The following is a 25007-nucleotide window of genomic DNA, read 5'->3' on the forward strand; positions in this document are numbered from 1 at the left end:
CTGGATTTTTTTGATGTTGCTGCAATAGCAATACGTATTTGTTATTAATGAAGAAAACAAATTTAATTTCATGTATAATAATTTCTGTTTCTTTCTAATGGGTATATTTCAATCATGAGTACATTAATAGCAAGCCCAACACATAAATTTACTGGTCCTTAAGTGATATTCCCTTTTTTGATATAAAAGCTTGCTTGTAAGCAATTGAAACACTGAAAAATGTGCAGAGCTTACAGATTGGACATTGCTGTGAGAATGCTCTAACTGATTACACGTTGGCTGTGTACCTGTACTATGTCTAATCTCCTTCACTGTACAGCATAGGATTTCAAAATTGTTACCTTCATCCTTCCACGTGTTAGAGTTTGTGATTTAATTTTCTTAACTTGGTTTGTTTTTTATTGAGTCTTAAGACTGTTAAGATAGTAATAATTGCTGTGGTTAAAAATAATTCCAACTCAAGAAATCTGATGCTGATCTTTTACATATTATAGAGCCAGTTCAGAGCTCTGAAACATTGCTAATGCTGGCTGGAAGGTTTAAATGTTTTGTTAAATTAACAAATATAAATCTGTTAATTTGTTGGGGGCGGGGGGGAACGAAGAGATGCAATTTGGGGATTTTTACTTTTTTTTAAATTTGGGGTTTTTTTACTTGGTACATTCTCTGAGTTTATAGGGATAGTGTTACAAAATATGAAAGTACTGGTTTACTAGGAAGAAATTTCTTTATCTGATTTTGAATATAACACTTCAATATGTGAGTGGCCTTAGGGCTGCACACTGCTTTGGGTTCTTTCTTCATCTCTTTCCATTTTTGACAAACCAATGATCCAAGAGAAAAGGGAGTGCAGTGCTGAATTTTTTAAGTTCTTTCATGTTGCATCATGTATGTTTGTATTTTCTCTTTGGACATTCAGTTTTGATGCTTTTGGGGATGGCTGTTCTTGTGTTTATGCAATGTGCAAACAGCAGATTGGAAACGTGCATATGTAAACAGCATAACTGAAAAGGTAACATAAGCGTTATTCTTTTGTCACAGCTATACCAAAAGGGACAGGATAGGTTTCCAAGATACTAAAAACATAGGCATGCCCAGAAGCCATGGAAAGACTTGAAGAAACGTTGAATACTGTCTCTCGAAGAAACAAAAAGGCATGAGATTAACTTTGAACTTGAGACATTCTCACACAACCAGTATAACATGCACTACACATGGAATTATGAAATGAACGTGGAATTTTGAGAGGTCGAATGATAAATCTGTACTTTCATTACAGACTGTACTCTTATGTGTTCAGATATTGTTGTATTTTGTGTTTAGATTATGTATTTGAGAATGAGAAGGATATGGGTAGCAAGTTCTGGTTTGATCTGGGGAGTAGGAGCAGTTTGTAGTACCAGGAATCTTCACAAGTAGTGTCAGGTATTGTGCATTATTGTGAGGATCCTTAAGAGAACCTTTAAAATTGAGACACATAGTTTTGGTGCATTCAGTTCTGACGGCAGACTTTATTCAAGCAAGTTCTTAATTCTTTTGTGAAAATATTTGGTCTGGGGAACTGTAATAGGCTGTGAGAAGCTTAATTCAAGTGCTCGTGTGCATCTGGTTTGGAGTGGTGATTTAGTATAGTTCTTAACTGGTAGGTTTCAAATGTTTCTGGAGTGTGGGGGTTTTGGGGTATTTTGGATATTAAGAGAAGCTCAAACTATAAAATTAGGAAATTTTTAGGGTATGTTTTAGGTGTCAAAGTTGCTCAGGACACAATTATTTGAGAATATTTAGTTGCTGAGCAGTATTTAGTTAGGTTTGAACTTCCATTTACGTTGTTTGTTTTTTTTTTTTAACTGAATGTTTTCAAGGAACTCTGTTCTTAAAGAAGCAATTTAGACTTTGGAAAATGTCACTGACAACTCATTGGGCCATGATTGGTAAATTGTAGGTTGCTTTGTTCAGTCGTAACATTGTTTTTCTTAGAAATGTTTATTAGATCTTGCTTTTAAAGGAGACAGGTGAAGGAAGAGAATATGGGAGAGTTGCTATTACATACTGAAATAAACTTAATGGAATCAATAATACAGGAAAAAGTTGATGTATCATTTGATTACAGCATTGTGTTGTACAACTGATTATTGTGTGTCACAAATTTTGGCAAATGTTTTCTTACAAACACTTGTAAAATACATAGGTCTTACTGGTATGAGCTTTGTATTAAGCAGTTTCTATTGTAAATGTCATACACCTAACAATATGCTATACATTTGTAGTAGTAATAAATGAAAACTGATTCTTACTACTTGTACCTATCTATATACTTAATCCCAATTTTTTTAAATAAATATTACACTGATTTGAACAATTAATTTTCAGTAACTTATCATGGATATTTTTTCTTCCTGGAATGAAAAAATTAATATTATGGGTAATAAAAATTACAGTGGCTCTCGGAATGGCCACTGACTGCAAATAATCCATTGCTACAAAGGGTTTCTTCTGCTTTAGACTGTTGGTGGGAGTAGGAAACAGTGTTATTCCTTGGTTGGGGAGTAGTTGTTTTCTAAAGTGTTTTGAGTCACCTGTCAAGGTGATGGATGCACTTAGCTTTCTACATAGCAGTTTAAGAACCTGCTTTAAAACTGATACACAAATAATCTTGAATATTGCACACTGTATTTTGCTTTTCTGAGAGGTGATGGCTGTTCTTTCTTACCTAAAACTGAAGTAATTACAGAGCTTAGTTTTTTTATATTAAAAAAGGTATAAAAATTAGAGTCATAAATTGTGTAAGAATTAAAAATGTATAAATAAACATAGTCTAACTAATGCTCACTGTGGTTATATGCAAGAGCATTGTGATTTCCTCGTGGCACAACAGCCATTCCTGAACATAGCTAAGTGCAAGTAAAGCTTTTTTAAAAAAAGAGAAAACAATGATAAAATCCTTCCTCCAGAAATGAAATTACTGTGACAATTTAGAAAAAATGTCAAAACAAAACCCTTATTGGAAGTGGTTTGTTTTGGGTTTTTTTAACCTGAAGAAGACCACTACTACAAGATAATAAATTATTTACCTATTGCACTGAGGTTCAAACTCTTCACATGTAGAGGGGCAAGATGGACTTAAAGAATGACACTAAACAGAATAAAACAAAAAACAATGCTAGAAGAGAATGAGCTCATATCTGACAGGTGGCTAAATTGTGCAGATGGTGAAATATTTCTTCGAGTAGGCATTTCATATCAGTAAAACAAGAACACCATTCAAAAAAAACCCAAAACCTTCCTTTAAAAATTAATATCTATGCAACTAATTTAAACAGACCCTTAATGTGTCTGCCATGAAGACACATTAACCAAAAGTACATATGTTGTTTCAGTGTTTCTGTTTCTGAGATTATTGCATATTTTCTGTCTCCACAAAATTATGTGACTTCTTTTTCAAGGCAGTTACCATGTTGTCTGTGTCCTGGTTTGCTGGATTTGGGTACAGGCTTTAAAACTTTGTTCTAAGGAACATGTGAATTCTGAGACTTGGCTTGTGCAACCAACCATACCTTTTAATGTTCAGCTGTTCAACTAAGAAAAAGCTGAGTCTGTGTCTAGCTTTAAAAATAACAGTCTTTAACTGCTTTGCTTACTGGCCTGATCAGTCCACAGTGCTCTTGATTCTTTTTTTTTTTTTTTTTTTTTTTTTTTCTTTGGTTCTATAACTAAAATTCTTCTTGTTAGAGTATGACCTGGGATTCGCTTGCTTTGGGTGCTTCTTAGAAGTGATGGTCTTCATGTACTGTCAAGAAGGGGGAAGGAGATCTACCTGTTTCTTCACAGGCTTCTTAATAGCTCTGGTATGAAGTGACTACCAGGTGAATGGAAGTCCGATGAGTATTTTCCTAGTTGGAGAGGATGCTTGCAGTGTCTTTTCTTCTACTGAAAATTTTTCAGTACTGAATAAAATTTCATTTGATTGACTTCCCTGATTAGATGAAGACTTAGTGCTGAACATGCTTTAAGACTAATCAGACTATGCCATCCCTTTAAGCTATTCACTTACAAGCAATAGAAAAAAAAACTAACCTAGGAAGTTGTGCTTCCTTGTTTCAAGTTCTGCTCCTTGCTAAACAACTGCTTTTGTGAAACTCTTCAAACTTAATTCATCTGTTTTATCTGTATGCAGAGGTTTAGGAGCCTTCACTGTATACAGTAATATGTGTATCAGTTCTGCAACTTACAATTCATTGCTTATATAGAGTTTGTATTTAGTCTCACAAAATTTATTGATATCAACTGGTTTAAATCTCACTGAATGCTATGATAGAATGTCTTGTCATGTAGTACTTCAGTGGAAGCATCTAGGGCTTTCAACTTCGTCTTGTCCTCTGCAGTGTCTGTTCTTTTTCTGTGCTTCTTTGCTGTTAAGACAGATCTGTCTTTCTATTTTGATAGTACAATTAACTACAAGATCTGCTGCTTCCTGCTGTTGTTGCTGCTTTGTAAATTCTCGTTTCCAAGTATCTATTTCAAGAGTAAATGCTGTTGACAAAACCAGTAATTGACAGTTCAACAGCCCCTTCACACTGAAGTGATAGAAATACTGACTTTTCAAACTTTATTTTTTAAATTTCTGGTCACTTTTAAAGAGAAGTTCTGTCGTTTCAGCCAGTTCAAACTCTGATTTAATAGTGGAGTCTCTTCCTCATGTGGTAAACCACTTCTGTCTCATTTCAGGTAATACTTAGTTTGGTATTAAATAATTTGTGATAATACCAATATCTGATACTATGTACACTTCTACAAATGGAGATAGCTAGATGCTTTTTAACACGTCTGCCATGGTTAACCAGAAATCTTTATCAATTGAGAAATAATCAGTTCTCCTTTCTTCCTGCTGAGTGGTGTGGGGGTGTTTTTGAGGCTTCTTGTGTTTAAGCCTCCAAGTTTCTTGTGTGTCTGATGCAAATCAAGCCCTTCTAGAAACTATCCTATTGTTCTACCTTCTACGTTTTATTTACTCCTGTTTTCTGGAACCATTTATTTTGCCATTTCTGCTTCAGACTGGTCTTCAACTAGAATTTGCTGCTCTTCAATAAAAACTATATAATCAACTTCCTTAGGCATTTGAATATCACATAACACATAGTAAGTGTTCAGGATGTTATTTCATCAATATGTTAGAGGATAAAGTGAGATAGGTACATCAGAGATGTTAAAACAGTTTTGTAGTTCTGAAGAAAAGTACTTGCAGCAGTCAAAATTGTGAGGTGTGATCTGTGTGGGAACACAGGAAATTCTTAGGAAGAGTAAGCAAGGAGGTGATATGACTAGGTATTTGAGTTAGGGTGGATATAATCACATTTGTGCACCGCTATACCTGGAATAATTGGACAAGGTTGAGCGGAAGAGGGAGAAAAGGTAAAACAGAAACAGCCCAAACATTCAGTTAATGTAAGAGTAACTTGCTTTTTGAGACAGAGTTTCAGCTCTGTGTTTCTTGAAGGCATAAAGGCACGTGTCTTGAGAGCGGGAACAAAACTGGCAAGAAGAGGGAGCACTGGCGGTTGGAGATGCCAGAGAAATGTTACTGTACAAGTTACCCATTTGGCTGTTTGCAGAATTCAGCTGATGCAACATAAACACAAATCATTTAGTGTTCAAGGGCCACAAAAGCAATTACTTCAGCTTTTGCTCTTAAGACTTGGACAGATGCTTTTGAGGTGTTACTAATATTAATCTCTTATGTTGGAGCAGGTATGAGTTTATAGTTGTTATTCTTGGGGGAGAGATGGTTTGGGTATGGTATTTCAAAAGACTGAATAAATAATACAGTTTCTTCTTTCTTTGCTGTTACAGATTCTGCTGACATCTGGTTCTTTTCTTAGACGTGCGTGTTGCTTCTGGATCCATCCGGACCATCCTTCTTTCAAATAAATCTGAACTAGTTTAGCTGCTGTTTTCTTGATTGCCTTGCAAATGAATCTCTGTTATCATAGAACTCTCTCTGTAGTGAATATCTCTGCTTTCCTACTTACAGAAAATTTCTCTTCTTTCTCTACCTTTCCATTTGAACACAGGTTGACTGTGTTTCTGTCCCAGAATATTCTTTCCTGGAAGCTCTCCTGGTATTTATCTTATTTCTAATCCATAACTATTACTCTGTAAAGCTACCAGAGAGAAGCTTGCATGGATTGAGACCACGGACCATATATGTGTAACTGTAAAGCATTGCCTTCAACTGGAAACAAATCTTTGGGCTGCTACAGTGTTGTAGCAGTCAGCTGGTATTCTTGTGTTCTTGATCGACTTGCCCTTGCATGGGAGAAGTTGTAGCAAGAATGTGCTTTTACACTACAGGCATGTTCTTCATCTTGCGCTCTATCCTTCTGGGGGCACGTAAAGCAGATGATACTGCTTTTTCTGGTCAAGAACAAAAGTCTGTAGCACAGATGCCTAGATTCAAGGCACTAATAGCTTTATTGAAGTACTCTTGCAGCCAGGAAGTTCAAGAACAGAGACTTTAATCAGCTTCAGTTGCAAACATTACAGTATTGGTCTGATATTTATTTCGGGGCTTGATCTTTCTTCTTAGTAGGATGCATGCAAAAAGAGCTCTAGACTTCAGCTTTTGTGATCCTTTCAGTAAGATGTAAAGGAAGATCAAGATTCCTTCTAAAATGATTGTTGCTAATAATGGCAAGAATAAAAATTCCTCAGAAACCCTCCAAGTGAATTTTCTCTTATTTCCAGGAATTTGAATTTCTGTTGTGACAGTACTTGTATTTCTGGAATATATCCCATTCATCTGTTTTGTCTTGCATCTTGATAGCCAAAATTTGTAGTTGCCGGTTTGAGTTCAAGACTGTTCAGTGGACAGAATTAAAATTTAAAATGTATATAGAACTAATAACTTTTAAGAATTTTTGTATCGTGTGAAGCATTCTATAATACATCTTTTCTCTGTTATCTATCATGAGATACCTATCATGAAGTAGAACTGATTTCCTAGAATTAAGTCTCTTAATAGGGTATACAAACAGTTCATGACAGGTCATGAATAAGGAGTGAGTTTATGATCAAATACAATAAGAACAGAAGCATATGCAGGCTTCTGCATTTACATTAGACTTTATGCTTTGGAAGAGGTCAGATGTGCAATGAAGATTCTAGGTGGAGTAGTGAGGGAGAGGTGTAGTCAGACTACTTTGCATCAGGCTTCCCCTCAGAGGGCAGTAGGCCATTATTCTCTATAAATTTTGCCCCGGGCTAAGTGAATTTTTTTGTACTTAGTAATCTAATTGATAGAATTTTCTTTACTAATTAGATAGCAGTGTTTTTACTTAAAATTTTCCTTAAAATTGCAGTCCTTAAACTTGAATATATTTTTGTAAGACACTGTAGATTTGAATTTGCCAAAAGTGGTCCTGGGAAGGAAAATGCTTGATACTTTCTCTTGTTGATTGGTTCTGAGTTCATTCCATCTTTGAAGGGAACTTGAAACTGAGATTAGATTGAATGTGCAGGTTTTTGTCTAATCACTTTTGCATACCAGTGTATTATCATGGGGAGTGTGAGGTGAAGCCAGTACTTCACCTGAAATGAAAGGTACCTGCCAAGAAAGTAGCTTTGGAGAAAAAGACTTGGGTTTCCAGGTGAACAAGAAGTTGTACAGTTAGCAGTTTGCCCTTGCATTAGAGATGGCCAACTGCATCCTGGGTAGTATCACAGAATGCTTGAGGTTGGAAGGGACCTCTGGAGGTCATCTTGTCCACCCTCCTGCTCAAGCAGGGTCACCTGGAGCAGGTCATAAAGGACCATGTCCATTTGAGTTTTGAGTATCTCCAACGATGGGGACTCAACAGCCTCTCTGGGCAACCTATTGCTATATTAGCAAGAGTGTAGCTAGCAGGTCAAGAGATGTGATTTCTAGGCCCTTCTGCACTTCTGAGACTGCATCTGGAGCACTGTGTCTAGTCTTGGATTCCACAGGATGAAAGGTGTTGACATACTGGTGTAAGTTCAGTGGACACCTGCCAAGATGTTTAGAGGGCTGGAGCACATGACATAGTAGGGCAGGCTTGGGAGACCTTAGTTTGTTGGACCTTGAGAAGACTGAAGGGGAGTAAGTTATGTAATGGGAGGGTATAGGGGGGGCGAAGTTGGACTCCTTTGAGTAGTGCACAGTGCCAGGATGAGAGCCAAGAGACACAACTTTTAAGCAATGAGTAACTTGATTCAAATAGGAGGAAGAACTTCTTTTCTGTGAGGCTGGTGAAATCCTCCAGAGAATTTTTGGAATGCTCATCCTTGGAGGTGCTCAGATTTGGCTGGACAAGATCTTGACCAACCAGCTCTGGACTTGCTTGGAGCAGGAGGGTTATACTTGACCTCTGGAGGTCCCCTCCAATCTACATGATTCTGTGATTCTATACTTCTGAAACAAAGAATGAAGCAGTGATTTTAAAAATAAAGTGTCAGGAAGTTTGAGTGTTTGTCTCCTGCCATGAAATACCAACAACATTTTCCTTAATTTATTTTCTGAACACCCACTTTTCCTTGAAGGTGGTTAAAATATTCAATTAAAAAGAAAAATGTTCTGTAGTAAGAACAGGAGAACAGCCATTCTGGTTCAGATCAGGGATTGGGACTCCTGCAGTGTACATAAATGGGCATGCAGGGAAGAGTAAGAACAGGGCAGGACCCTAGGATTTTTTCCCCTGAGCATTCTTTTAGTTTCTGATTCTAGAGGTCAGAGCATCTCTTGAACTTTACACAATATTTCTGTATGCTGTTTTTAGCAAATCTCTTTAATTAGTGCTTGTCCTTGTGAACCCATAAGCAGTTCCAACCATGGGACTGTCAGTAAGTTCTGCTGACCTGCTGTTTGTCGTGTGAAGATCTGCCTCCTGTTTTTTCTTTTGAAACTTCTGTTGATGTTCCTGTGATTTCACATAGTTGTTAATATTAGAAAAGACAACAGTTGATTATAGTGCCCCATATTCTACCATTTTTGATTCTGTCATTATACTTTTAAGTTACCTTGTTTCCAGGCTAAAAGTCCTTACCTTGTAAGAATGGTCTCTGACCCTGTGTATTACTGTAGTTCTCCCTAGGTTTTGTGAATCTTCTGTTTGTTTATTCCAGTTAGATGGGTACTTCTAGGGAAAAGGATTCTCAAATATTATTTCTTCTACAGAATGAAACTAATACTGCAGATTCTTAGAGATGAAAAATAACATGTTGTCATGAATGTCTTAGTTGAAGACCTTGAGAAGAGAGAGTCTCATCTGGAAATTTGACATATAAGAACAAGATAAAACTCTTGGTTTGCACATGGCTATCTAAAAACATATGGGACAGTACAGAATTAGGTCCTCTGTCAACAGAGGAAGCCTTTGAGTTAGACTGTTAAAAGTTTGAGATACCTGTGTAATGCTGATTGAATAATTTCAGGTATGCTTTAATCTTTTTTATAATAGTGTTATAGTCCTTGTTTTTTGAACGGTTTTAATATTCAGACTTAGAAGTTTGGGGAGTGCTGGCAAGAGTAATAGAAATACAGGAAAAAAGTTCAACAAGGTTTTGGGAGCAATAAGTTTGAAGAAGTTTCAGACCTTTTAATTTTTCATTCTTCACTGGTGTCTTTTTCATTTGTGTAACAACGTGTTTAAGCTTCTAATAATGCAGAAATGCTCAAACACTCTTCTTGGTTGCTATGACAAGAGTAAAGTGAGAGCTTTGCTGTTACGCTTTTGTTTCTACCCACAGAATCTTCTGCATCCTTCATGTGTCTTTTGGAAATTCATTGTTTCTGTACTCTTGATAATTTAGATCTAGGGGTTTTTTTTGGGTTATTACTAGATATTAATAAAGATTCTTCTTGTTGCTTTTAAGTCTAAAAGATTTAGAGTGAAATCGGTATACAACTCCACTATTATAAGGATGTTTGAAATGTGGCAGTGATGGATGTGGTGCTGCACTGTACTTTGTGGGCATAGTCCTTTCTTGACATCAGTTAAATAATGAGATATTTGAGATGCTAGTTAGCAAAAGCTATTTCTACTTTTAAGAGATTTTCGTTGAAACATATAATCTGTTGATACAATCTTTTCTGACTATGATCTGATCAGTTTACTGCAAATTCATTTATTGTAACTTATATTTTCATGTCTCTTGAAGTCATCATAGCCTCAGTTTGATTTTTCTTTCAGACGTAGAACTTGTGAAAGCTTTCCTTATCTGTGCATTGTTTTCTGATTATATTCCTGAATGCTGCTTGTTAAGCTGTCAGCATATTTGCATCAGTGCTTCTAGATTTACGTTTTGTTTTATCGTAGAGGTATCAAGGCTGTTTGCACATGTAGATTTGTTTGATGGTGGTTGTCCATTAAGCTTGTTCCAAAAACTCAAGTCCTTTTTAAATTGTGATCTTCTGTATTCTCACCGGTAATGTAACTTGAAGTATTCTTGATGCCTTGCTTTTTGTCTATTAGCCTGCCAGAGGGGATGGATGTATTATTGTCAGAATAGCTCTAACTCACAGAACAGTGCAATTGTTGCATTTTGGTCTTGGGACTTAATGTGAATTTTGTCAATATTGTGACTGATGAGGAGGATCATTAGGGGATGGGTAACATCTTAAAAAGCAAACAGAAAAAAAAATAAAGATGGGGGAAGGAGGGTCCTGGAGTTGTATAAAGTACCCTCTTCTAGGTAGGAGCTTGATATCTTGACATATATTCCTTTCTAGACGAAATCCACAGCAAAGATTTCATCAAAGCAGCATGTGGGAATTGTGAAGTTGGGTGGTGTTTTGAAATTTTGCTGGTCTCTCCAAAGTGCTATACCAAATTTGTGTCAGAGGCATATGTATTTGTATGTGTTTATGTACATGTTATGAAATTGTAAGTTTCTTCTCTGGTTGTCTCTAAGACTGGATTTAGATAGTTCTCAAATGTAGGTAGGTAAAGATAGGCAGAGCAAAGATACCCACTGAAGCTTCTGTTACCCTGAACAAAGTGAAGCACCTATGAAACATGCTTTGCCTTTCCTTCCCCCGTCAGTACTTGAGAAGAGGGAAGGAGGGAGAGGAGAGGTAATGTCAAAATAATTTCTCAACAAAAGGGAAGAAATCTTAAGTGGCAGTAGAGTATATTATAATACTCAGTAAGGAGAGAGCCTGTCTGTTAGAAGACTCATCACTGTTCAAATAAGGATTTCTTTGTGATCATATTCAAAAGCATGATATTTCTATGGGCAAGGAAGGTGTCTAGACATTTTTTTCTGAAACTCACTTTATGGTGCTTGAGATATTTGCCTAACACTGAAGTATGTAATACATGTAGCAGATCAGAACTATTGATTTTGTGTGTCGGCTGGGTCATTGGTATTTCTGTTTGGTGTGACTTTTCTGTGCTTTTTATAGAGCACTTGTTCCCTTCTGTGGAAAAGTGTTGATTGACTGACTGCTGTGTTGAGAGATGTCAAAATTGTGTCTCTTATCAGGTTTTTGGAGTCACAGTTATTTTTTGGATCCAATAAGGAGCATAGGAACTCTGCAGTGTGTTTCTTCTGTCTGGAGGAGTGGAACTAGGAGAGTTGAGGACTTAGAGGTTCTCCGAACAGTGCTGTTGCCAAGAAGCTGCTATGCCTAGGTCATACCTAGCTCATACTCATATTAAGGGTGTTATCATTTGGAGAGTACAAATTTATTTCAAGGTTTAGCACCATTATTTATCCTTTATCTTTGCTATGCCATCAGCATCTCCATCAATAAGGAGAGAGGAACAGAGTTATTTCAAACTTTCCAGCTAAGCACAATTTGCTGTATACTCTCACCACAGTTCATAGTTTGCAGGTGGTGGGGTTTGGGATTTTTTTGGTTGGTTGATTGGGGTTTTTTGAGGGGGATGTGTATTAGTTTTTGTCTACACAGAAGTTTAGTTTTAGCCAGCTTACCACCTCCAGGAGTAAAGAGACCCAACCATAGTGCTGAATACTCTTTGAGAGGATGACCATGAGAGTCAGTTCATATAGAAAGGTTCTGACGGAGAGTAAATTGCAGAAATAAGTAAGTTTCCCCCTGTGTTTGTTATGCCATAATTTAAAACCAAAAGCCAAGCATAGTTTTAACTAATGCATTTTTTTGCTTTGTTTTATGTTTTAGAAATATGGCAAATTAACATCTTGTACTGGCTGCAGAGCTCAGTGCAGGTTTTTTGACATGACTCAGTGCATAGGACCTAGTGGATATATGGAGCCATACTGCTCAACTGCATGCATGAATACACACAAATCAAAATGTGCAAAATCACAAAGTAAGTGAAAAGGATGATGGATTTTCATCAGTGATAAGAGTAGACTTTTTTTTAAAGTCTGAACAGTGGGGGTGGGTGGTTTTGTTTTAGAATTAATCTGTGCAGATGTGACTTAATAGGTTTTTAAAAACCATTTTATAAAAAGAGAAAGAAAAATATGATCTTGTGTTCAGCAGTAGTAAATGGACCCATGAGGGGTCATTTTCCCCACTGGCCTTTTTGCTTGATGTCAGAAACAGTTTTCATCTGTCTTAGGCTTCCTGGGAAAAAAGTGTTGAGACATAATGTGCTCTGATGTGTCACAGTGATACTGCCCCTGCAGATGATAGTGCAATTTTCATGTGTATGAACTACAATTCTCTTGTCCGTGATCCAACCCCACCCCATTTTATCTCCTCAAGCAACAGCTGGAGAGGGATAGAGGTAGTCAAAATGTATATGGATATTCTCTAGGTAAAATTTTTAATCTAAGTGAAAGGAACAGGTAAATAACTCAAACCATGTATTCTTTGATATGCAAAGCTGGCATGAATCAGTTCTGCAAACTAAGAGTTGAAAATGCTTTGGTGAATTTTACAGAAGGTGCAATTTCATATTTAATGCTGATCTTTAATGGAAGAAGTCAGCAAAACCTCTGGAATTTCTTTTGATTTTCTGACTTGTAGAAGCTAACTGGAAAAGAGACAAATTTTAGCTTTTTACATTGAATCCAGGGTTGTTTGGTTGTTTTGTTGGGTTTTTTTTACACTACTATTTTGTGTTTATTTTGTTTGTAAACTACATTTTTCTTTTAGGTATGGAAATTATTTGCCACTTTTGTAAACGAAACTCTTTACCTCAGTATCAAGCCACAATGCCTGATGGAAAACTGTACAACTTTTGCAGTTCCAGTTGTGTAGCTAAATTTCAGGTTAGCTGTTGTGTTAAATCTTTTCCTCCTTTTATGTACCTGTGTTTGTGTTAAGTATTTGCATATTAAACTAACTTGCTTGTATATACACATTTGAGTTATAATTATCATAACAGATGCTTCTGCATCATAACAATTTTTTTGATCAAAGTACTGTTTTATAATGATAACATTAGCTCCTATCTTAAACTTACAAAATTGGATAATAACAACCCATTTCCCCTTGATACCATAAAAACCCACAAAGCAGTGTCTCTGCTCATCTTATTTTTACCACCTCAGCCTCTTTATGGAGATGAGCGTTGCTGTTCTACATTGAAGATCAATAAATTCAATCTCTTTTCTACTACATACTGTAACAAAATTCTCCTGTTGAATATTGTACTAACAAAGGTGTGTCATGGGGAATAGTAACTGTCTCTGAAATTAAAGGTTAGAGCCTAAGCTATTTAAACTGCTACTGATGAAAGTAGCAGTTTAAATTATGTCCAGAAACTGGAGTGTTGCAAGCCTAATGATAGGCACACTAGAAGAGGCGGGTATGATAGTTGAAATTGTCATATTTTTAATATGACAATGTTAAAGCATGTAAAATGTGTTGTAGATATTAATCTAGGTGATCAAAGAACATTTTTAAAGAAAATGTTCCAATTTTTATACATAAAACAGTTTTTCTAGATGTGCACTTTATAATTGACAGTTGCCTCGTGCAGTTTAACAGTTACAACCATTTTCCCATTTGTCATTAAACTTTGCTGTTTTCTGTCAGCTGGAAAGCAAATCAATCTCTTACTTGCTTCCTTAATACACCCTGGATAGGACCTCTGTCATCTAGCCCTGTTCTGTGCTTCCATCCTAACCAATTTAGTAGATGTCTGTCAGTGGAACTGATTAACAAAATAGATGCAGATTGTTAGTATGCAATGACAAATATGTAATACTTCTTGCAAACTCATTTGGCATCTATTTTATTCTACATGGGGCTGCAATCAATTGTAAGACTAAGAGCTCTCAGAAAAAAAGCATTCTGCTATTTGAGAAAAGTAAAGCTAGTGAATGACAAATACAGTCAGGGCCTACTTGGGTTTGCAGATAAGTCAACATTAGATAACCTTATTGACTGTAACTGCTGGATCAGTTGATGCTAGTTGTGGGTTCCTGATCTTCATGAAAGATTGCTGATGCTTCTGTTGTGGTTTCAGTGCTACGTGTAGATCTGTCTCTTTAATGTTGTAGTGGAGTTTAATTAGTGCAGCCATACAGTCTGAGTTCCCAGTGAAGACCAAGAATGGGTAGGTGGTCACTTGCTTACAGTTAGTTTGCTCAAATATTTCTGTAGAATTCTAATTTTTTGTAGTTTTCATGTATTCACTGTCTAGAAGAATAAAATGTATTCACCATTAGATTAGAGTTGATTGTGTAAGAATGGCTTCTTTGTTCCGTTCACTTGGTGTTTAGGTGGAAAGGACAGTATACCACCACATGAGCATTAGACTGTATGTATTCCCTTCGGACTTTTTTTATACCTAAGTGACAAATAAGAGATTGAACCTAAATTGAGAAAATGGTTTAATCCACTTGGTCAATTGCAGTGCTTTCTGCAATGATACTTTGAAAAAAAAGTAACTAATTTACTATGGTGCTCTGTATTTTTCACTGTTTACTAATGCAGATAACTGGTTTAAATTTTCTGGTATTATATTCATCCCTTTTTCTTACTGTGCCTGTTCTTCCTATACGTTTTTCTTTGTTAGGGGTTACCCTTCTCAGAACAGAGTAACTGCTATTTAAGGTGTGTGCCTCCCTTCTGCAAAAATTTTGTTTACAAATGGGTTGGAATATTTAAACTCCCAATTTGTTAACCGTACTTAGATTGTCTTTTTATTTTATGAATAATCTTTTGTTTCTAGCTAACTGTTGTTTCAGTGTTTGAAAGATTCAGCTGAGATGCTTGTTGTGCAACTTATGTCCACATCTATATTCTCTTCTGTGCACACTGCTTGCAAGAGCATTCATCCTTGTAAGAAAGAGGGTGAAAGAGGGAAAATAGCTTGCTTGATGTGATTCTTGTTTGGTAGCTGATGGTAGAATAGTGTGACTGTATCTTGTCTTCTTTCATGCTCTGTCTTGGAAGATGTTATTGCAGAATTAAGGACAGACTTGTTCCACAGTTGTACTGTTTTAAGGCATTTGTGCTATCAGTACCTTTACTGGATCAGTTGAAAATCTTGCTCCAAACCTAGAGCTTAAGGAAAAATAAACTGCCAATTTATTTATTTATTTATTGTGAACGTGAAGGCTGTAGTACACGTTTCTTCCCAAAGTTAGCAACTAAGTGACTTAAATTACAAGCTATCTTCCAAAACATGACTCTGTGAAAAGTTTCCAGAAAATTCGTGCTAAAGCTTTGATTTTTAATTTTTTTTTTCAACTTACTGATGATTAGGAGAGTTGTAGGACCAGTGTGTGCAAGCATTGTAAGTACAGTGGGATTTAGCAGGTTACTCTGGTTATTCACTAATGTGTTCTCAGTCACCATCATTATGATGTGTCTGTTCGTCATTCCTTACATCTGTCTTTCTCTCACACACACATAGGTATATTTTAAAAAAAGGAGTATTTTGCATCAAGAAGTGTTGAGGAAGCTTGACATGCTTGTCACAGAAATACTTTTCCAGATTTGATCATAATAAAAATAACTGAAATTTCCACACTGAGGCTGGAAACTGTGTATGAGTGTGTGTGTGGGGGGTGTTTGGTTCCTTTGCTGTTTAATTTAGTGCCCTTGATTTTGCTTGTGGAACAGTCCTAGTGGATGACCATATGTAAAAGATTCCTCATTTCCATATTTGTTTTTCACATTAAGAACAACTTGATTCTTTCAGTTATTTTTTTCTGAACTGGAAAAAAACATGACCAGTCTGAATGCCTACTAGCAATTCCACATACACATTTATGTACAGAAATGCTTCCACAGTTTGAGTAAGTGTAACTCCTCTATCGTTTATGCTGCAGTGGCACGGGTGGGCCAGCATCTCTGCTGCTGCGCCGGTCTTCTGACAAGAGTCCTAGGCTGTGTCTGCTACTGTTCATTAGCAGTTTGGCAGTTTAGAGCAGTTTGAGATGGTTGCATTGAATGCTGAACAGGACTTCACAATGATTTTTCATTTTGCTTGGCACTTCCCGTGCTCTTGTTTAGGACAGGCTCAATAGAAGTCAGTCATACAGTCAATAATCACAACTATTTTTTTGATATTTAAAAGAGTGCATATATATGTCTCTATAGATCTCAAATATATTTTTGATAAAGCACATCAATAAAACCTTGCTGTTTGGGGTGACCTGTGAAAGATTTTAGTGAATTTATGGTGGTTTTGCTGCAAATAATACCTAAATATATTCTCTCTTCAAACCATCTTGTAAGTTAGAGGCAAAGAAAGATGATGAAAATACTATGTGCATGTCATCTTGACACATGAAAATATTATACAGAAGCAGTCCTTAATTGTAATCAAGATAATGGAACTTTGAGGCATACAAAATCATCTTGTGATTAACTCTTGGTTTTACTACCACCTTCTGCTTGGTTTAGAGCTTTCAGTAATACAAATTCAGTTCTTTGCTCAGTTCTGTGGGAAAACGGTTAGCCTTAGGAGTTTACGATGAAAAACACTGGGTTTGTTTTAGAAGCAGTAATGCTTAAATTGTTTGGATTTTTTTTATCTACAGTTAGATGTAAATATTCTTTACAACAGGTTTTTATTTTAAACAGTCTCAAACTCCACTGTTCTCACATATCTAGCTTTTGTTATTGTTCATTTACCAGCTCCCTAGACTATGTAGGGTCTGAATTTCTACCACAGCAAACAGTTAGGCAAAGAAATAAAAGAAGCTAACAGTGCCATACATCAGAAAACAACAAAACCCCATGTTTTACTTGTAGCCCTCACAATAGAGCTACAAGTGTTTTGGTCTCATATTTAAAGGTAATTACAAACGTAAAAAAATACAGTTGCTTTTAATTTGATGAGTATTTTATATATTTCATCTTCATTCCTCCTTCTGTCTTCAGTGTTTCTGTCACATCTGCTAGTTCTTTAATTTCTCCTTCATTCCTGATCTGGAGGTGGTAGGTATACTTGCTTCTTGATTTCTTCTTGTTTTCAACAAGACCTTCTAGGACTTCCATTGTGCTTACATAACCCATATGGCAGCATGTGTTGAGCATGGTGTTTGCTCTGTGAAGAAACATGCAAATGCAGAAATGCACATTGGACCTTGAACTTAAAATGCCTTTGTGGCTTCCATGTTAGTACAAGTCTTCAACTACCTATTTAGAGCAGCCGAAATCGAGCAAAACCATCTCTACCACAGGGACATTTGCTGGATACAGTGGGGACAAATATGACAATACTGCATTTGGGCATCAGACTGTTAAAAGTGTTTATGGGGCAGTGGAACATTGGATAAAGCTGGCATCTTTTCTGCTGTATATGGCATTTTGTTCTCGGGTCTTGTCCGTGATTCGAAAATGCGCGTGACTGCTTCATGTCTGCAAACTCCTGATACCCAATCAGTGCATCTGCATAAAATGATACTTTTGCACTGCTAGCTAACACTCAGCAGTACTGGTCCACTTATGTGAGGGTATATATCAGTAATCAGTCTCATCACAATGTTTTTTTTCTAGTGTATGTGAACCCTTAGTAACATGAGAATCTGAACAAAAATATCCTGTAACAGAAATGTTACAGGATTGTTAATGTTAAAATGTTAAAATTAAAAAAAAAAATGTTAAAATTCTCAGTGTTACAAGGTAGAGAAGGCAGTAACAAATCTGAAGAGAACTTAGTTTTCAATATATTTGTCTTGTTGCAAATGATGTTGGAAAGTTTGTTGAGAAAATGAACATAAGAAATTTGTCCTCTGGATTCTTCAAGTGACTGAATCATTCAAATTTTGTCTTGAACAATGCATATATAATACACCGATAGTTGTTGATTGATCTAGGGAATGTGCAAAAGTGTTCTGTAGGCATGTAAGATGTAAGGGAAGGCTTACAGTTATGGTAAAATTGAATTTTCTGTCTACTTATTGCATCAGAAATGCATTAAGTGAATTACTCAGTTACAGAATTAAATTCTCATACCTACATGTGCAATATGTAATATTTTTCTCCATCTGAAAACCCTTAATTGTTTAAGGGTTAGCTGTTTGAATGATTGCATCTTTCTGCCATGGTGGACTATTAGCTAGTGTTTTCTTAATTTGAGTAGATGCAGAGTTTCTTATTGAAGGCCTTTTACTGTAAAATAAAAGTTGTTTGTATTTTCAAGTGGTATGCTTAGGTAAGGTGTGGATAATCTGCCTTGGTGAGGTTTGGATTTGAAATTATTTGTAGGTCTTTGAACTTTTGTGACAAAGGTAAAGCAAGCTGTGATCTGAAAATACATGTTTTGTGAATTAACAGGTGTTCAGTTTTGGGATATTTTTTTGGCATTTATAACTACCCTTAAATAATAGGCATTACAAAGGTAAGGTAAAAAAAAAATATGACCTAAAGTAATTACAGTGGAAAAAAAGGTAAAAATCTGAGATTGGAAAACCTAAGATGACAAGAGAAAAGGAATCAAGGGAAAAGACTTAACCTGCTGTGCTTTTGCCAGAAGGGCTCCTGAGTTTGTTTATAAACTCCCAAATTCTCAAACGCTCTAGTCTTAACTGAAAAAAACACGTTCTAAAAGTAGCATTTTTTTAGTGATGTGTATATATATATATATATATATTTATGTTTTTCAGACTCTTAGTGTGCAGTCTTCAGCAAATGGTCAGTTTGTGTCTCCCAGTGATATTCAGTTGAAATGTAATTATTGCAAAAGTTCTTTTTGTTCAAAGCCAGAAGTACTGGAATGGGAGGTAAGAGGAGTTTTGGTGTTATTTTTAGAATGACGATGAAGTGTTTAAACCTGTAATTGACATACAATTTTTCTAGATAGCTATTTTATAAGATATTGAAACTTAACAAATTAAGTTAATAAAACCTACCTGATTCTGTAGAATATTATTTAACTTTGGTGTGGATAAAAGCAGAAGTCTGTGTTCATAAATAAATAAAAAAGCATCTGTGGAATTAAAGAAAAATTTAATTTCTCAGATCAGCTGTAAGTTTGAAATCTGCTTTCATCTTCAGTTATTGTATGACTGTAGAAATGATAGACCATTATTACACTTCTCTATGAACAGAGAGAAATATCTGAACAGGATGTGCTAAGATTGATTGGCATATTTTCTGTTTAGCATTTTCATATGAAATTATGAGTATTTGTAGCACTCACTGTCAGCTTGAGAGTTGTAATTTTTAACATGAGAAGTCATACCCTAATTGTGTATTTGCATTTCTGTTTACTTTGCATGTTAAAGTTATGTCTTAATGGCAAACTATTAAAGTTGCACTATCCAGACCTTAAGATTTTATCCATTAACCCTATTTGTGATGCTTTGCAACTTTGCATTTAGAACAAAGTGTATCAGTTCTGCAGCAGAGCATGTTCTGATGATTATAAGAAACTGCACTGCATAGTTACGTACTGTGAATACTGTCAAGAAGAGAAAACGCTGCATGAGACGGTGAATTTCTCTGGCATCAAAAGACCCTTTTGTAGCGAAGGTATGTATATATGTGGGTTTTTTCCTAAGGTATTGGTCATTGTAGTTTTACTGTAGTTGAATTACTATGTTAATATTTACTGTTAAAATTTAAAGTAACAACTCATTCTGCTGCACTTGAGGCTAAACCAGAACTTTCTTCATTATTATTAACGAAGTGTGTGTACCTGTTAATTTATCTGAGCTCCTTTTATGGTCTTTTGTTGAGTTTTTCACCACTTACTCCAGATTAAGGAAGAGTAGACAACACACTTAGGGGTGTATGTGTGTATAAATACATGCACATGCATGTATATGTATGCACAAAAATGATACATAAGTTCGTTTATTGAAATTTATGCAGCAGAGCCTGTACAACACTAAGTGCATTGAGGAATATCAAGCTTTCTTTTTGATTAGTATTTTCAAAATTTAATATGACAGTGGAAATTTTATATTGACTTACAATGGTTATTCAAGCAGTGACTCAAATGATGCCTATAGTGTTTGTTCATTACTGTCATTATCAGTTTCCTGACTAATGATTTGGTTTTCAAAAAAAAACTAAAAAGGAGTTATATGGGCATAGGATTCTTTTAAGTTGCATTAAAATACTGTTTTAAAGGAAACAGCAAAATACAGTCATAACAAGAACCTATCCTTTCCCCTTCTGCTGAGCTGTCCTTTGATACTGATATTTAATCCTGACCTTAGAAGTTTAACTATGAGTTTGGATAACCGTCTCTGGAGGATATATTGATTATTTTTTTTTCCTTCAGTTATAATAACACTTTCACTGTAATTTGATAAACCTTGCTGAAGATACCTTCTTTCAAGCAGATTAAACAGTAGATGTACCAATACACTGTTAAGCTGGAGAGGGGTGGAGTGTGAGGCTGGAGGCAGCCTTCCTTCTATGCCATTCCCTCATTGCTCTGGACTTCTGTTTCTGATGAATGGACTGTGGTGGCTTAAATTTCTTTGCCATCACTGCTTTATTTTTGTAAAGTGATAGTTGGAGAGGAAAAAAGGACAAAGCAAGGCCCAGTTTTACAGTGTATCATTGCAGTGCCCGATTAACGTTTGGCTAGAAATTACTTCTGTGAATAAAATGATTCCACGTAATATATCCAAAGACAAGATAAAGCTTCTTTGGCCTGGAGATTACAGTATATGATGGTATTACTGTGAATGCTTAGGACTCCCTAATATTAGAGCCTGGTGGTACGACTCCCTAATATTAAAGCCTGGTAGGTGTCACAACAAAATCAGTAATGTTCATGATGCAAGCTATGCCATATTACTACTTCCATAAATACATTTCTGTACAAGGGCACTTGAAATAAGTGAGGACTTGTATTTTCTATTGGAAAATTAGAGGAAGGAGAGAAAAAAACACTCTTCTGCATGAATACAGTTACTAAATGGGGAGAATCCATTCCTGGACATACTAGTGTGTGTCCTGAGTTTGCCTGTGTTGGACTGCCAGCTTGACAGCAAAGATGATCTTTATGAGGATGAATACGCCAAATGTTACCATTAAAACAAAATGTATTGGCTTACTGTGGTGATGTGAAAAAATGAGTAATAGAGAGGAGGTAATCAAAAGCACCATTAAGTAGAAAGTAACTTGAATAAATGTGGCACACACCTGCTAGCTGTAGCTTAGGTCTCTTTGTGATGCATATGAAAAAAGCTGTCTGTGTTACCCGATGAAAATAAACTGCTGACCTGGACAGAAGCTTTGTAGAAGCAACCTAGGTCCTGTAAAGGAAAACCAATGATTGACATTGATTGCTGCAGAAATAGTAGAATCCAAGAGTTAACAGATCTGATGTGGGGAGGAGAGGGCCAGGTCTTTAGATAGACTGAGAGGAGGTCAACAAATAGAAGTTCCATCATCAGAGGGGATAGATTTCTCTTCCCCCTTTTCCAGGCACCGAACACTACCAGTTTTCCCTTGATGTCATAGCCTTTTTCCAGAAATATGTCCAGCCATTTGTAAAGTAGAAAAACTCGTAGATGTACCAAATAAACTTGTTGAATATGGAGGCCATGCTGGTTTGGATATTGCAAAGTGTTCCAAGAAACTTCACCAACTTAGAATATTTTGTTGAGTATGCGATTGTTCTTCACCAGAAAACAGTGTATTACAGTTTGAGAAGAAATAACCTAAGGTGCTCAGTCACAAAAGTTATTGGCATTTTTGGGAAGAAATTGAACTCTTGAGGGAAAATACTGGAATATTTCAGGTGTGTGTTTATAAAAGGTGGCTCCTAAATAAAATCAACAAAATTTAAGCAGGTGTTGAAATTTCTACAAGAGTGCTTATTTGTCTTCAAGCAAACTGATGGGAAAGTTTATGTAAGATCAATCACAAATACCCCTTGACTGCTTATGCCTGCCTAGCCCGAGTACTGAAGATGTCATCACTCCTTCACTCACATTCTTCATGCCTGAGTTTTTTTTACGCGTGCACATACATACATATTTTCACACAAAACCTGGCATCTACATGGAAGTCTCTGGGATCAGTATTTTTGTGCAGTTTCGTTCCAACTCTTATTTCTTTATATGCTTCTCTTGAGATATTTAAAAATATGTGCAGTGACTAGCTGAAACTTCCATTGCATTAAGGGTAAATAGAACTGACTTATCATTTGTGCTGAAGATAGTTATTAATTCCTTCATGGATTAGAGTATGCTTTTTCTGTTTCTGTCTAAAACTTGAGTGGTATGTGGGGAAAGAGCAACCTGGACGGACAAGTTGAAAGAGTTTCATCTGTTCACCTGGTGCTGAGGCTCTGGAAATTAAACTGTCTGGGTGTTATGTCACTAGAATGCCTCATTCTAAAATAGCAGTATCTAAATAAGATGCATATTGTATATCCTAAAGCGAGAAGATTGAAGTTCCTTTTGGATTTTTATGTATGTATAGTTGCATGAGTGACAACTGAGGATAGGATGTGCAAATTTTGAATCCTTCAAGTTATTGAGTTTGCGTTTTTTTAAATATATATCCCTTCTGAGGGTCTAGGAGAACAAATCAGTCTTTGGTAATGTAGCAATGAAACTATTTTATGCTGAGTATCAACATGACTTTTTAAACTTTTAGATATTTTGCATTTAATTCATTTTTTAAGTAGAAGTAAGTGTTATGATTTAAATAACACAGGCTTTATAATAATTTTATAATGTGAATGTTAATAACCCTGATTCATATCCAGTAGTCTGCTTCTTGGAAGGAGAAGGTCAGTAAGTTGTGGAGTAACTCAGTTATCCAGTGCCTGGAGTTCCTTTCAAATGGATGATACAGATAAGACAGCTATGAAACTATCAGTTGTACTGTCATCCTGAGAGTATGCCAGTAAGTTTTTGGAAATTATGAATTCTGCAAATTAAACGCAGTGTAAGGCAATTCTGATGTTTCCTCTAAGTAGCAATAATCCCTTTTGAAATACTGTAGAGCTGACAAGTGGAAAAAGACATTGAGTGATTTCAGAACTGAGTATGTCTAGGAAAGGGGTATATTTAGTTAAAGCATTGTAGAGTGGCATTTTTCTAACAACTGCTGCACAGTGGATTGTTCAGTGAAGTATACTATTGTTTAGCTGATTAGTTTTTAGATTTATATGAAAATGTTACAGATAGTGGGAATAGCCTAAATATGTGTTAAATTTTATACGGGTGCTTACATATGAACGTTTCACAACCAGTTAAGATATTACCTGAATTTTATAGTCATTCCTGTTGTTACTAGTAACTTTAACAAACTGGTTTAAAAACTGATGTGTGAATCGAAGTGTTGCTAAGACTTAGTTATAGTTGCTGGGCTTCTCCAGTATGTGGAGAACTGCACTGAGTAGAGGTTGGTATGCTGGCCCTGCCACGCTGACTGTACTCTTCCCCTAGGTGAAGTAGGTTGCCATCAGCCCTCCTTCAGTCTCTTCATTCCTGATGTTTCGTTTCATTATTGTTAAACATAAGAGCTACAGAAACTGTTTAAAGACAGCTTTTTTTAATAGTTTACATTGTCAGCTGTCTGTTTTTAGAGACACGGATATAGCTTTTAAAAATAAAATGTACAGAATTTGGGCAAGCATACAGAAGTTTTTTGAAGACAGTAGTAAAGTACCCATTTTTATGAAAAATTTAATGGCATAATTATAACTTCCTAACTGCATGCTACTTTGCAATAGGATCTCATAAAGCTATCAGGGATTGCTAAATGGTATAGAATGCATTTAGAAGAAAGGGTATTTAGTATATGTAAAATTTCGTATCCCAGTTGATTGTTTTTCATAACAGAAATCTTCTGTTAACAGAATCTTGGGTTTGTGCTTCACAGAGCTGTTATCTCCCTCTCTGCAGCTCTGACAATGGCCTACTATGTTAAAATAACTTGTGCTTGCTATGGAAACTTTTCAGCATCATTCTACTATGTTAGACAGTTTGGGTTTGCTTCTGACCACTCCTTTGGCCATGTCCCTCTGAGCTAAATTCTAACCTGAAATAGCAACTTCCCTGTAGCTTTCTTTTGGTTGATTTGGTCCCGAGTTGGAATATCCCGGCAAAAGGGGACAAGTAAAAAGCAAAACATGTTTTAAATACTGCAAAATGTATGATCCATAAAAATGCCCTTTCACAATTCTAAGAGTCATGTTGTTACTGAGGGAAGGTATTCCTTTCCTACAAATCGGGTTAGTAGAAAAGTGGAAGTCAACTTTGGAGGGATTTTGAGGTGCCTGAATTATTCTGAGAGAATTATGTTCTTCTTTGACTGCTTTGGACAGTAGTTACAGTGGGACATCCCTGACATCTGTTTGATTCACAGCAGTTTTTGTTAGAGAGCTCTGATTGGCACAGTGCAGTTGTTCAGGCTGCATCATCCTATTTAGTAGTCTGATATTAAATCTTTAAGCTGCAGATGACTATTCCAAACAAATTTTATTACTGTAAAAGCTCAAAGATACTTCTCTGCTGATAAAAAGTTGAAAAGGCAGAATATTTGAATTGGAGGAGTCCCAATACTTAACAACGAAATACTTGACAGTCTCCCTTGCTGCAGCAGCACCAAGTGAAGGTTCTTGGCTACGCTGAAAGGAAGCAGAGGTCCCCGCCCTCCAGACAAACACATGGAAGAG

At 36.1% G+C, this 25007-nt stretch overlaps 1 protein-coding gene across 8 annotated transcripts in view; it reads left to right on the plus strand.

The window, feature by feature from the left end:
- ZMYM2 (zinc finger MYM-type containing 2) overlaps positions 1 to 25007 on the plus strand; it is a 98256-nt gene that overhangs the window by 40937 nt on the left and 32312 nt on the right. For 7 of the 8 annotated variants that reach the window (XM_026841156.1, XM_026841216.1, XM_026841176.1 and 4 more), the window contains 4 exons: positions 12158 to 12308; positions 13103 to 13218; positions 19018 to 19134; positions 19735 to 19885. In XM_026841156.1, coding sequence (XP_026696957.1) covers positions 12158 to 12308; positions 13103 to 13218; positions 19018 to 19134; positions 19735 to 19885 — 535 coding nt within the window. The remainder of the gene's footprint in view (positions 1 to 12157; positions 12309 to 13102; positions 13219 to 19017; positions 19135 to 19734; positions 19886 to 25007) is intronic. The other variant, XM_026841226.1, reaches the window with a different exon arrangement.

This window comes from Athene cunicularia (assembly GCF_003259725.1).
Source record: "Athene cunicularia isolate RWA chromosome 1 unlocalized genomic scaffold, athCun1 chr1_part1, whole genome shotgun sequence".
NCBI classification, from domain to species: domain Eukaryota; kingdom Metazoa; phylum Chordata; class Aves; order Strigiformes; family Strigidae; genus Athene; species Athene cunicularia.